The 14893-nt window shown below is 40.8% G+C and overlaps 1 protein-coding gene across 3 annotated transcripts in view; it reads right to left on the bottom strand.

The window, feature by feature from the left end:
- Positions 1–434: 434 nt before the first annotated feature.
- The window catches only part of mctp2a (multiple C2 domains, transmembrane 2a), a 33852-nt gene continuing 19393 nt past the window's right edge, over positions 435–14893 (bottom strand). For 2 of the 3 annotated variants that reach the window (XM_034879324.1, XM_034879323.1), the window contains 6 exons: positions 10906–11025; positions 9739–9780; positions 4950–5059; positions 4727–4836; positions 3418–3515; positions 435–1303 (listed from right to left, as the gene is read on the bottom strand). In XM_034879324.1, coding sequence (XP_034735215.1) covers positions 1244–1303; positions 3418–3515; positions 4727–4836; positions 4950–5059; positions 9739–9780; positions 10906–11025 — 540 coding nt within the window. In that variant the 3' untranslated portion in view covers positions 435–1243. The remainder of the gene's footprint in view (positions 1304–3417; positions 3516–4726; positions 4837–4949; positions 5060–9738; positions 9781–10905; positions 11026–14893) is intronic. The other variant, XM_034879325.1, reaches the window with a different exon arrangement.

The following is a 14893-nucleotide window of genomic DNA, read 5'->3' as shown; positions in this document are numbered from 1 at the left end:
TATGTAAACTAAATATGGATGAGAAAATTGACAGAGGATATACTACACCCCTATTCTTGGAAAAACTATTTTGGGGAGACAGATGGAAAAATGTGTGTGTAACCATTAGATAGACCAGGTGATTTTAGTGGAAATGTAAAGCATCAAATGCTGAGGATGGAGAAAGTACTCTCTGTGAGATGAGCTCTTTCTCTCTCATCTGGACCCTGTTATTGTGAGAAGGCAACAAAGCAATGCATTAGGAAGCACACTGGAGCCACACAGCTTTGATGTGAGCTCGGTAACCAAGGCGCAGCGGTGGCCCGGTGTGTGAGCTCTGTTCAATGGCTGTGTTGTGTAATCAGATGTGTTTACTGTGTATTCAAGTAAAGAAGTGGTGTAATCCATCCTTACTAGAGTGCAGTTATTGAAAAAACATGGCCAAAAACCAGAGCTCAAACTGATCAAGACTCTTTATTCAGGATTCCTGCAAATTCTCTATTTAATGACGCAGACAAGATTGTGAGTCAAAATAAAACTTTCAAATTAATCAGTCTAACATACAGTAACAAATAAATTCTCCATGAAATAATAAACGTGCAGTGCATGAATATATTTTTGTTGCTGGGAATAAATTAGGAAAGCTGGGAGCATTATATTCAGTAGATCCTTACCACAAAAAGAATAGTAACATTCAGTACTTTGTCCCAATAATTTTAATGTGTCAAAACATATTATTTTAAATATTTAAACATATATTGCGATATATAACCTTTATTTATATTAACACGTGGATATAGAAAAAAGATTGCGATGGTTTGTTTTTCATAAACTGCTTGTATTAACTTAACCTGAAGTCAAATTTCTTAGTTTCACCAAAGTAAAAAAAAAAAAAAGCAAAGCAAAGCCGTGGAGGTCCAAGGGAAGCCAAACCCGAAGCTTTTCATTCCTTTTCTAAATTATTTCCAAAGATGAAGGCTGAGCCTTGCAGCACTCTCTTTTCTTTACCTCCAGGCTTGTGATTGACAGCGCCATGTGCTGCCTTCCTAGCTGCTGCAGTTCACAGCCTCTGTCAGGGGGGTGGCAAACACACAAGCCAGAGAGTGGCTGGCTGCCCCTCAGCAGCAGGAGGCAGAGTTAGGGTGGTATGGTGGGGGTGCACAGGGTCATGGGCTCTGCTGGCACTGGAGCATGGTTGTCAGGTGGACTGCGTCGTACCACATTCAAAGGGAGACCAGCCTTTCATCCAGCGTGTCCGCGGAGCTTACCTTTTCTTCCGCGGCTGGTTCTGGCTGGTGGGCGCTCTCAGCGCGCTGTGCTGCACCTGTAAAAACAAACAGCAGTTTGGTCAGAGGCAGGTAATCCGAGCTCAGTGGAGCGCACGGTAATGGCTCCCCTGAGGAGAGCTGGTGCAGGGGAAAGCGAGGCGGGCTCGCCTGTAATGAATCATTTTTTAAACACAGGAGCAGAGGGGATTAATCACAGGGAGGAAGGATTTGAAGAGTCAAGGGTTCCGTACCAGTGTACGCCCCCCCGCTCATTTTGCACCACAATCACAATATTAGAAACAGACATCAACTGTTGAGATGACCTGCCAGGCCAGTGAGGGAGTTGCTAACTGCATAATCACTCACTCTTAAGATGTGTTTCTTAAAGAAAAACTTTGTTCAAGTCTCAGAATAGTTTAAGTTGTTTAAGTTACCGACATCAGTTGACGCGTTACTTTCTTGGCGGCTATACAGACCTTTGGTGTGACTTTTCTCTCTCCAGGGAAAACAAGACCTGAGATGTGACATTTGAACTTACAACCTTTTTTTGTTGTTGATCTGTAGAATCAAGATAGATTCACCCATGTTTCACTGTTTCTTTTTCCAGGAATTCTTTGATGTTTAAATGGATTTTCAAAATAAATGTATGTTACAGAATCATGTTCTCTTTGACATTCAATTGTCCGTATTTCTTTTCCCCCAAAATTGCCACCATAATCCAAAGAGGACTTATCATACGGTAAACTGAAAGGGAGAAGAGCTAGAATTTGAAAACTTGCTTTTGAAGCATGCTTGCTGAGCTCAAACAATATGGTGAATCTGTTGAATAAAGGTAAGAACTCTATGCTAATTAGCTGGTCTCCATTATTAGAATGGGAGATGGAATGGGGGAACAAAGTGACTGCCTTCTGCATCAGAACATGAAACTGTCCTCAGAACTGACAGATGCTTCTTATTTCAGGACAGACACAGTGTTGTCAGAAGTCCCCGTTTGAGGCAGACTTTGTAGATGTGCACAGGCACTAATTGCCAAGTCACATTTGCAAGAAAGACAGGAGTCAATTTTCAGCCTTTGTGGTGTTTTTGTGTCCACACCTATCTCAGGATTGAAGTTCTAAGTCAACAAAAACAAAATATGTGGTCTATTGTTTTGGGTCTCCTGTGTATATGATGTTAAGGTTTTCTTTTACAGTACATAATGAAACGTACTTATGATGAATCTTAAGGGTGTTTTGTTTTTTATGATTGGAGCTATTTTCAAGATGTAGTTTCTCTTTTAAACCAGGCTAAAAAGTATTGTCTCCGTGAGATTTGAAAGTGAATCATTTTCAAAGCTCAAACATTGTATGCCAATGGGGAAGAACACATACAAAGGATTCAGAATCAAAATGTATTCACCACCTTGTTTTGCCAACTCAGCCAGCCAAATCTCAAACAACACAGGCTACCTCCAACATCACAGAGAAGTCAGCAATGGCTTGCTGCAGGAGGACATCAAGGGTGCAGCCGAGAAACAGACTGGGGTGAGAGTGTCTTCCCAGATTCAGACTGTCAGGATTTCTTGCTGAATTCAGTCACCTGGGAGATGAAGGCACTGTGTGGCACTTCATTTCCTGGCCGAGCAAAATTCTCAGTCAGAGAACGGCGAGCACCCAGTCCCACTTACACCCTGACAGCTCTCCTCAGCTCTGTGATGTAAATGCAAATGACATATCAGCCATGGCTAATATGTAATCACATATGGCACCCAGCAAGACGACTGGGGCTCACGACTACATTAATTGACTCTACCACCCTGAAGTGACTGAGGCCACATCAGAGTTTCTGTGCTGACACAACGGCCAGATACGTCAGGAGCCCTCCGCCGGGCCTCGGCCAATCACCAACTTTAATGTCACAGCATTTCAATCTGACAGACAAAATTGCTAATAACGGACAAGGATGAAGCAATATTGCTGAGGAAAGATCTGAGCATGTCCTCACTCAGGCGACTACATGGAGCTGCACTGAGGAATAATTGGGCCAGGGCTGCTTTAGAGGCGCGAGTCCATTAATAATCAAACAAAGCCAGGGGATATATTTCTGCAACACTTGGGAATTCTGGTACAGCAAATAATCCAGACATCTTCAGGGAATTCTTCCCTATCTGTATGTAAAATTGGACTCTTACCTTTTGAACATCAGAAGGCACCCTCTTGAGGAAATTCAGTGTTTCATTATTGTCAATAGTATATGGGTCGCGCAGCTTCTTGGTAAATTTGTTAACGCCTGTGAAAACAAGAACACATTAATAATTAAAGGTGTCGTAACAGCAAGTATATTTTACAGTGTCAATAATAATAATACTAATGATAATAAGAAAAAGTGTTTTGTTCCCTATCTAGGTACTGTACAGTATAAGGTTCCCACCGGTGTATCCGTAACTGCATTTTATGATGCAGTTTCAATTGATCCTTTTCAGCCAAACTGAATTCAAGCCAGACCAATATAATGGAGACAAGTAGGAATTAAGTGATACTGAATCAATTAAAGCAGATAAATAATGATAAGGAATAATAAAAAAGCACCCATTTATGACAACTTTTCCTCACTTTTGTTTGCTTCAATCAGATTATTTCTAGCACAGCTATATTTACTTTGCAAACGGCTGCTTACCAGAGAAGAACATATATAACTCTGAGGTCATGTAATGGGACCATTATATTCACAGCTTGGTACTGCTTGTACCTCAACATGCAGACAAAGAACCTAAGGACTTAAATATGTGCCAGCAACTTGAAAGGCTTGCCTTGCAACCACAGAGATGGGGGTTAACTGGGGAGGCAGAGGAGTGTCTCAGACTGTGCGTGTTTTGTTTGATATGATGGTTTTTTGGTATTGATTGTGTTGAAGGCAGTGTGGAAGTACAGTGGTTGTGGGCTTACAGCTGGAGGAGGAGAGCCTGTTAAGGGCAGCATATCTCCCTGACCACTAAGATGACTGTCTATTCTGTATGACTACAGCAGATAATGAGAGGCTAGACCAGGAGCCTACAGACTGCCCAAGGACATCATGTATTATATACAGCTTCCTACTATACCTCTGCTTTGTTTTCACACAAACCTTAGGCCTCGCCTCTGCTAGGCTCTTCTACATCAGCCCACACTGAGCAGAGCAAACCTCTGCAGTTGTCTGATCTCTGTGCATCTGCAGAGGTGTAGGCATGGCAGATTTCTCAAATTACTGTACTTCATTAAATTGTGGCTTTTGCAGTTCGGAAGATTGTATAACAGTTGTGTTTTGCAGCAGTGGTTTGGGCGTTGATTTTTTTATACAATTTGTCTGAATGTTTTGGTCACAGTAATGACGGATCTAGCAAGAAACAGGTAGTGGGAGTTTGTCAGCTTTAGATATTTGTCCAATACACTTTCATGCAAAAAAAGAAGAGTTTTTCTTTTATTCACTGTACTACAATATGAATGAATAGATGTAGAACTTACCCCATATCAGCACAATATATCGTGGTGGGATAAAATATAATAGTGCCGTTGCCACAAACAGCACCAAGCAGGCCAGGCACGACACAAATGGGACAGACCAGTTGAATATGCTATAAAAGAATAATTGTCTCAGATTAATGTGGAGTTCTATGAAAACAAAAACAAAACTATTACCGTTAATTAATGCATAATTTGTGGGATAGATATAAAATGTTCAAATTACTTCTTTATTCGCTCTCCAATGTTTGCGATTTCCTCCAAAACGTTCTGGACAGCCAGCACTACTTCCTGCACCATATGTATCTTATCCATCAAACCCTTTTTCCCAGATTCCTAACAAAAAAAAAAAGCACACTGATGAGGTACACTGTAAGTCAATTGTTGGGCAGGGTAGACAAAGAGCAGTTTATCTCTGCTGTGCTATTATGTGTGATTTATCTATTGAATGGCCCATAATGAGCAAACACTGTACATCTTCAGACTATGCTTTTGAAGATGAGAAAGACTCAGTGCTCAGAGGCTGTTATGTGGATGGCTGGGAGATTTCAGCTTTTGTCCGCCACACACAATAGAGCTGTTGCACAAGTGCAGTACAATCAAGACTCTCGAGATAGATGAAAAGTACACAAAATGGCCATCCGCAATCAGGCAGACTAGACAAGCTAGACAAGGAGTGCAGGGGCCTCACAACTTAGGAAAGATTCCTTTCCAGCAGCCTGCACAGGACAAGTTTGAACATGTTTTTACAAATCTGTCAGGCCAGGCTTTCTAACCTTTCCTAACACTTTCTCTGTATGAGAAAAACACTTCTCCGTGCTTAGAACACCAGTTGGATGTGTTTGCTCTTTCATTTGTATGATTCTTGTCACAACTAACACTGCACATAAAGCATTATTTCATTTTTAATGCACTGATGACGGGGTCTTGCAAAGCAATATGTCAACACGTGAGGGGGTTGGAGGCTCTCAAAATGAAATGCAGTAAATGCAATCACATCAAGGATGGAAATAACAATGTGAGTGTAAAGCCTTCCAGAGGCAGAGGAGTGAGTGAGTAGAGATAACACAAGTTACACAAGCTAAAGAGGGCTGAGAAGCCTCACATCAAAAGGAAGGAAATAATGACAGGAATGATGACAGAGGGCAGGAGAGGAAGAGTGAGAGGGAGAAGGGGAGTAAGAGTGTTGGGGGAGGGCACTCTGGACCCTAGCAGGAGGCTTGGATGTCTATATGTTTATGTTACAAGTCAGCCGAAGCCACAGCCTGTGTGCATTGACAGGGTCCAGACAAAATGCGTTTATCAGAGCTTCATGAGGCAGCCCCTGGGAACACACTGTCTGCCAGCACACAGAGACTCCCCACTGTCAAGCCCACTCTTCTCCACGAAAGGCGCAGGAAGAGAGCAATTCCCACACTAGCAGAGCCACCCCCACTGGGCTCTGGACTGGACAATCACTGGAGACTCAGCACTGTCCAAAAAAGGGAAAACTATCACAAATATGCTTTCTTTGAGATAACCATCTCATGGTCTCATCATGGGGAAAGAGTACTATCTGTGTTTATGCATCATCTTACTCTACTCTACTGCACTGAGGGGAGACAAGCAAACATTCACGTGTGTCCTGTCCTTTACTCCACATCAGGTTTTAATTAAGCTCTTTATCCTTAGTTTATTTTGAAAGTTGAACACTGTTTTAGTCTGCTAAAAGCCATTACAATCCGTGTCTGTGAGCTCCTGATGGAAGCAGAGAGCCACGCATTAAGAAATGATAGCTTACTCAATATAGAGCCTCAACAGATGCCTCATCAGGCTCAATTACATGAATTACATTACACAAAATTTAGAATTTAAATCTAATAAGAGCTATGAAACATTATTTAACTGCAATGGATAAACATTCAAGGTAAATTTAGCCAGAAATACAGCTTCTGCAAAAAGGAAAAGAAACAGTAAAGACTTTCATTTCTAACAGGAAAAACAGACAAATAGATGTTCTCTGAAGTGTGGATAGAGAGGCAGAGCTCTCATGATTATCATTATTCATGGGCTTTAAGATTCTTGAAATCCTTTATCTCCTTAGCGACCAAAACTGAAGTCCTTCCTATGTTAATCATTTAACGGTATTCTTTATCTTTGTTCATTTCTCTTTCGGCATGTACATGAGTGCAGAGAAAACATAAATAAATAAAAGATCTCCATCTGAAATGGAAAAGTACGGGTAAACTGGGGATGGACTAAATGAATCCTAAATGTCTACTGATTAGAAAACCTGTGTGAAATCATATTCTCATTTCAGACAAAATTGTAAAAGCTTCCTTTTAAGGTGTGTTAATGGAGAACCAATTTGATCTCCAGCACAAAGGTAAACATACTCTCACAGACGTGTGGAGTGTTATCAAAGGCTGGAAAAAGCTCATTTAGAATCATTCTAATTAGAATAAACGGTGCCAAATTTGAATACTCAGACTGAATATTTTTCTACAGACTTTTTTGACAAAGATAAGAAGTGCATCTAAATGAAAAACACCTGTGTTCCAGGCAAATTATCTCACATGGAGCTACAATGAACCCCTCATAAAACTTTGATAGGCTTTAATGTGGTGGTGTGTATATGAGCGGGAGCTCTTGTACAGATCATGACATGGGCAGTCTGTCTGACTGGTGTGCTCAAGGAGACCCAGCGGTGACTGTGGACTATTGGGTGAGAGATGGAGCCCCCAGCCCAGTCTAGCACCCCCATAACCAGCCCCTCCCCCTACCCCCATCTCCCCTAGGCTAGGCTCTGGGAACAAGTCAACCCCAGACCAGCACATCCAGCCAGGGGGCAATGAAAGGACTGTTTCAACCTCCCTTTTCATTTCTATTACAGATATATGGACTTGTTTTGCCTCTCTGTTTCTTTATGTTATGATTAAATATTGTCTATGTGCACAATTGATACCTAAGGCCAAAGGGAAGTCACTTTGCCCACACATAATTTGTAAGCTGTCTCTTTCCCTGAGGACAGATTTGTCACAGGCAGAGAATCTGTTCTGTATTATCCTGCTGTAACACTGCCTTGCCTTTCGTCTCTCTTTAACGTCATGCCGTCACATTCTTGTTGCTCTGTCTGAGGTTTAACTATTTCTTTCCTCAAGGGGGAAAAAAGGGGATAAAAACATATTTGAGTAGTAATCATAACCTTCTCCGAGGGAAAAGCCTTTATTCACATGTTAGAGGAAAGACTAGGGGAAAATAGCAAAGGCTTTGAAGTCATCAAATTTAACACTGATCACTCTTTAACCCCAAATATCTCTAAAGAAAACTTTGATAGGCGGTGTAAAGCTACACTGCTTGATCTAACTCCATGATATCGCATTCAAGTGACAGCAAGACCATAACAAGACTTTCAAAAAAGCCACTTTAAATTAAAGCTGACAGCTTAAAACAAACATGGGTGACTGCTTAATTAGTGAATGAAAGGAGATATTTAATTTCCTCAGAGTGTGAAAGGGCTTAGGGAGGCTCTCGGAAAACCTTTCAAAAAGCTTTAAGAGTTTGGAAACACACGCAGCATATTGAGAGAATCTTAAACCTTTCTAAAATCACTGACATTTCCTAAACTAAGAAAGTAAACATACTTTATTATATATTGAAGTGTCAAGGTAAAGACAAATAAATAATAATCATTCTATATAGCAATGGCTTTACATTCAGTGCAAGAAGGCAATCCAGCTCAATTCAATATTCATAAATACACAGAATTTTCGCTGCTGTTTGTTTAAGCACCAGTTTGCCTGTTTCTGACAATGATAGCAAGTGCAGCTTCCAACTTTGTGTTTGCAGACATATCATGCGAGTTTCATCTGTGAATTAGCCCATCCTTTCAGACAGGATTTGGTGGATGTGCCTGTGTTTTTAAAAGAAGCTGGCTTTTTTTCATAGCCCCAGGTCATCACAACAGAATATATTGAGCGCATTATGGATATGAATCCTGGGCCTAGACATGCAGCACAAGGGTCATTGCTTGAAGGCTTTGCGTTATTTCCACACTTCATTGCCATAAAGCAATAATACACATCCCTGTTAACTCTTCCTTCTTTACAGAAAACAGCAGGATGAGTGTAATTGAATATTATGTGCTGTGGGGAAGTATAATTTTCAGGCTACTTAAAGATTTCCTGTTGTTTTGTTTTTCAATAGACACTAGAGAGATACATTAATAAACATTATCCTTTATGATTTCTCAAAAACAAACAAGTGAAAATGACTGACGATAACCTTTTGGGGCAAAGTATAAGATTACTGCTGTGTTCTTCTACTTTGTTAATTTGTTCTGGTAGTAAAAGGTCATTCTCAACACAACTATCCCATTTAGAAAACAATTATACAAAACAAATATCTACTGATTTTATCTCCAAACAGATGGACAAAATCTGTGCAAAATCTAATTGACGGCGCTGTTTAAATTTGATTTATATATTTTAAAAAGGGCTGCAGTTTCTCGGCGGAGTGCATGTGTGGAGTGACACTGAATACTCAGAGGAACAGAATAGAGATCTAGATACTGTTTCCTAGATGTTGCCCTCATTTGGGATGCATGAAATTATTTCTATTCTTAGTTGGAAAAGAGCTTCTGAGTATCAACTGTCAATGTGACTATGCTAAAATACAGACTAGAACGTGTATGGCTCTTTGGTAAAATATTTTCTATTTTCTCAGAAGCAAATGTTCATTTATATAAGAATAAAAGCTATATGGTGAACAAGGAATTCCTACCCACCAGAGGCAAAGCAAACATTGTTATGGGTTTGAATAACCTTGAATATTAAGAAAGAATTATTAGCAAGGTTTACCCTTCTGATAAGTTCAAAAAAGATGTTTACACGTCACTGAGTAATGTCAGGGTGAAATGTTAAAACCGTCTATGTTTTATGGTAACCTAAAAACATTTTTGTTTATGATGACAAGCTTTAACATTCCACCAAAACATATTATCACTTATATTGTTAGAAAGAGACAAGATACAATACCTTCTCGTCTTCCTCTTCGTCGTCACCCATGCTCATGTTCACCTAAGAGAAAATAAAGGGTAGAGGGTGATTTCAAATGAACGGGACACGTGGGCACTGGAGCATTTTTAACAAACACCTAGTAATGAAATTTTCTTTGAGTACATTCACCCCTATTGGGAGAGGCTTGTTTCCATAGAGACTGCATCACAGGGGTGACCTCACACAAAAGGAGAGGTGAAAGAGGGCCTTCCTCACAGAAGCACTGTCACACCAAAGCAATCTCATTTCTCAACAACATAAACACACAGAAAAACAGAAAGAGGAAAAAAAACACATTTAATTTGGATGCTGTTGCCTAGATCACTTTATATCAAGTCATCCCTGACCCCAATGTGGTGCACACTGTGACATTGCCTGGAAACAGAGCTGTGTCATTGTTGGCCAGAGGGTCACAGAGGGGTGGCAGTGTCTCAACACTGGATATGAGGTTGAGCCTGGGCTTTAACATTGCCCAGGGACGGCATCTTTGCCAGCAGCCATAAACACAATCACCGGACCGAGGATGTTGCTTTGGGAAGCGTGTGTGTGAGCAGCCCAGGCCCCTGGCTAGCCGGTGTTGAGGCTTACAACACAGTGAAATTGGAGGGCAGTTAGAAGTGTGAACAACATTAACCTTCACAGACATGTGTAGGGCAAACATAATTTCCATAACAGTAGATAGAGAGGAAATAGTAGCATGTTTTGGAGAGAACCACAGTCCGCCATTTACAGATGTGATGAGACTAAATCAACGATGAGACTAAATCAACAGACTATAGGCTACACATGCATTTGCAGTGATTTGATTTAAAGGCTCCTGCTTGGTGTTTTTTTATTTGGACTTCTGGAGAAAATGTTGAAACTAGTTTAACCGGCTATAAACATGTGGAATGCTCTTACAGTTGGCTTACTGTGAGGTGCATTTTATAGACCAGCTCCTATATTAGAAAGTGTACATGAAAGTGTAAGAGTGGTTAATTGAGATTACTGTAAAAGTGCAATTTTCCCAATGTGTGCCAAAAGGATTTCATTCCATCAGGGTTTGACCAGAGTTGGGTTAACATATAGACTGAATGTGCACCGTAACAGAATGTATCTATAGATGTGTATGGATGAATACACATAGTCCTCATCAGTGTCACTCACCAGGTCCAGGTTTGGGCTGGCCTTATCCCCAGTGAGCTGGAAGTACTGCCAGCCAAGGAGCAGAAGCAGGAAGAGGGGCAGCATGAAGAGCTCCCAGTGCCACACCGTCACGAGGAAGATCTGAGAAGACAGGACATGACAGTATAATGCAAATCCCATCACACCATAGCAGGGACCCAGCTTTCAAATCTCAGCAAGCCTCTTCCCAAAACAAAATATATAATGGATTTAACCACATTCTAAATCTCATGAAAAGCACTATAGACTGTAAAGCCTCTAAGATTTACAGCCGATGGCAACAGATTTTACTCTTAGTGGTTTGAAAGTAACAGACATTCAGGGACAACTTTTAATATCTTGAATTCCTATTTATATACACCAATAACACTGCGCTGGCAGAGTGCCTTACTGCAGAACAGAAAGCATGACATGGATGGGCATGGTATGCTGTCTTTTAACTAGCACATCAAATCCGCTTATATTCAGCGGCAGCGAGGCTCTCTGACGAGGCGCATATGGCAACTGGAGAAGCATTTGCAACATTTACCCCCTCCGTGGCAATGATACTGGGAAAAGCCAAGACCCCTAGTAGAAATAAGATGGATCACACTGAATGAGTAATCCCTCATAATTCTGTAAATGAGTGGTGCTAAGCACGTTGCACAACACCCACTGCATTTCACAGCAGAGCACTAATTGGACGGTTGCATTTAAACCCATTTAGTGACAGCTTAATGAGTCTGTCTCCAACTGAAATGATCAGGAATGTGTGAGGAGGATCACGCCAACCGGTTGACAGGGATGAAATAAAAATGTCCCCCACAGCAAGTTGAATCTTGAAATCCATTATAGTGTGATTATGTGCCAATGTATCCAACATATGGTACACTTCTGTTTACCACCAACATCTTTAACGTCAATTTTTCCTCATTCTTTGTATATTTGTTCTATAATTAATGCATTCTTTTCCAACAGTTTTTTTTTTACAAAGTTTATTTCAAAACGCAAGTATAACTGAGAGGCTGGACCCACACGATGGTAGCACTGTGCAGTCTGACTCAAAGAGCTGGAGGCTGCTTAGACTATGAACAATATGTTCGAGTTAAGCCCGAGACAGGATGTGAACCACTGGGACCTTCAGGCCTCAATAGCAGGCCTGTAAACAGCAGACTGCTCCTGTCATAGCAACCATAGAGAGCCTGTGTATGTTGCTCTGGGGGCCAGTCTACCTACTGCCACACCAGGCCTAGGTTCAAACAGCCACCAGGGAAACGTGAACCATGAGTAATGCAGACAACACTGTGGCCAAACTGCCCTAGGCTTTACCACTCTACTGCTTATTATCCGTCAATACAACCTGGGAGATAGTAGGTGAGCCAAAGTGTCGTGCAGAAGCACAGCTGGATGACCAAGGTTTAAAGAAACAAACAATATTTTATCGTTAATTTTTGTAAGAGCTCATTTGATGTACAGTACACAGCAACAAACTAGAGCTGGTGGGGGATAAAAACAGGTAAACAATGAATATGCATGATGTGCAGAGGTAGCTGCCGTACATCTTCTCTCAGTTATGAATAACCTACGTCATGTGTTGTCACCTCAGTTCCCATGAGGCAATTCTAAAGCGAAGCAACCCTCACCCCAGAGGAATTCAGCTGGCTGGCAGACAGGTAGCTTGTCATATTCCCAGTATTCTTATAAAAAAGGAAAAAGAAAAGGGGGGGAAATGTGCCTGAAAACTGACATGAGCCCAGCAGGAATGTTGAACCTCCTTGCCCTCCCTGCAAAAGCTGCTACATTAACCACTAAAGTCTAATTGCTTGGTCTCTGTCTTCCTGTGCAAGTCAACAGAGGGAGCCAATTCATTTCCGCCCAGGGAGCCGGCAGAGAGAATCTGTCACAGGTATTCATAATCGCCCACTAATGCAAATTTCTGCTCACCGTGTTCTGGCTCAGTGGACAAGATAAAAGCCTACAGAAATACAATGCCTTGTGTCTAAGTTGAGTGCTTAAATGAGGGTATAAACCAAAACTGTCAGGAATATCTTCTCAATTCCTCCCTCATGGTATGTCAGCCCATGTGTTCAAGATTTACATGCTTTTTTAACCGATCCAGAGAAACATCTGGGAAAAGCTCTCGGATTCCTTTACTCAGGTGCACAGACTGAGACTTTGCCGTCAGACATCCCACAGTAATGAGCAGAGGCAGGACTAAACCTTCCCCATGTCTCCCCACATTCTCTGGAGTTTCTGTGAAATGGAGACAGAACTAATTCCCCACTAAGTGGTTGATGTTTTATTAGCAAGCAGCTGAGTGATTAAAGGACATGTTAGACAAAGTGCAACCTTTCAGACGCAAGTGTAAATTTCTATAAAAAATATTACACATTTTAATTGCCATTAAAGAGGCTCCATTTCATTCTTAAGGGCCTGACTGCGTATTTTTTCACCTGTCAACAAATTAAGCATGACAAGTAAAACTGTAGAACTTTTTAAACACAAAAAGGCTAATATGTTGCACGAGTGGTGGTCATTTATTTAACTAAACAGGCCATAAAGCAACAAACAAAAGCAAGGGACGTAAGAATTAATGATATACCTGAGCATTTAGGTTTACACACTGCAGAATTGGATAACGGACGACTTGTAATTGAACAAGTGTTGGTATGTATGTCTAGGAGGAGTGTCTCTAATGTAGGAAACCTCCCTTGACAAACACCATTTAGCTGAAAAATGTGTGTATGATTATGCACAGAGTGTCTAGGGAGAAAAAAAAGAATAAATTAATAAAATTATTAGCACACGGTGGAGTAGATGATGGAGATGCACTCTCCTTAGCCACCTGTAAGCGCTTGGAGAAGGGGGCAACCCCGAGCAGAGCAATTCTGCCAGCAGGGTTAAGAACGGCCTGACAGATTTGTTTTATAGTGCCATTAATATGATTCCACTAAATGCATTCTGCGCCTCCTCATGCAGATCCCCTGGCCAGCAGAATCCAGTACCTAATAATAAAGCACTCAGCGATTAAAAGTGTGAATAAAATAACTTAAAGCTGAGCAAGCATGGCAACTCCCGCCACCCACAATCTCCCAGGAGAGGGAGAAGGGATCGTAGCAGGAACAAAGGGACAAAGACACCCTCTATAAGAGTTGCTACCATCCTGTAAATTGATTAACAGAGAAGGGGGTTGCCGAGTCTACCAACCCAAACCACTGACTGGCAGACATACTATTAGACTGCAAGGGTGCCAAATGCTCTCCTTATACACTATGGCAGATAACAGGCTATAAATATAGGTGTCACACCAGTATAACACACATAATACTGTTAATTGGAGTAATGTCAGAGCACATGGGGCCATACAATACCATTACTGTTGCTGTAAAAAAACAGCTAACTAAAAACAACAACTTTTTTTTAACGTGGTACCTTTCAAAAATAGCCTTATATTTAAGACTATGTACCATCCAAAAACACAGAAGATTTAATCTTGGCTGTATCTTCCCTACTCTCTTCAGTTGCACTCCACTTGGAAAGCTAAACAAAGCGAGGACAGCGGCAGCCAGCATTATGAGGGTCAGTCATGGGGGCTATGGTTGGATGCCAGATTACGTGAACATATACTGTAAGAGTTTAACAAAACTGACAACAGGCTGCAGGGTTTGTATATGTATGTGTATGGCTGTGTCTGCGTATGTGTGTTTTGTGTGTGTAATAATCAGAAAAAAGGCCAGTCTGTGCATGTGACTATGTGCAAAAATGGAATATAAAAATATAGAAAATAAATCAAAAATACTATTTTTGTTTTTTAAATAGTATTTTTGATTTATTTTCTATATTTTTTTGATCAAATATGATCCTCTTCAAAAAAAATGGAATAGTCTTTACTTTAATAGAGATTTTTCTGGGTGAAATCAGGAGCAGTAAAATTAATCTACATTACTTCCTCAATTAAAATATAAATTTATTAAAAAAGAGATTAATAATG

Source organism: Etheostoma cragini, chromosome 8, assembly GCF_013103735.1.
Source record: "Etheostoma cragini isolate CJK2018 chromosome 8, CSU_Ecrag_1.0, whole genome shotgun sequence".
NCBI classification, from domain to species: domain Eukaryota; kingdom Metazoa; phylum Chordata; class Actinopteri; order Perciformes; family Percidae; genus Etheostoma; species Etheostoma cragini.
The sequence above is the reverse complement of the archived record's forward strand: the minus strand, read 5'-3'. Positions and strand labels throughout refer to the sequence as shown.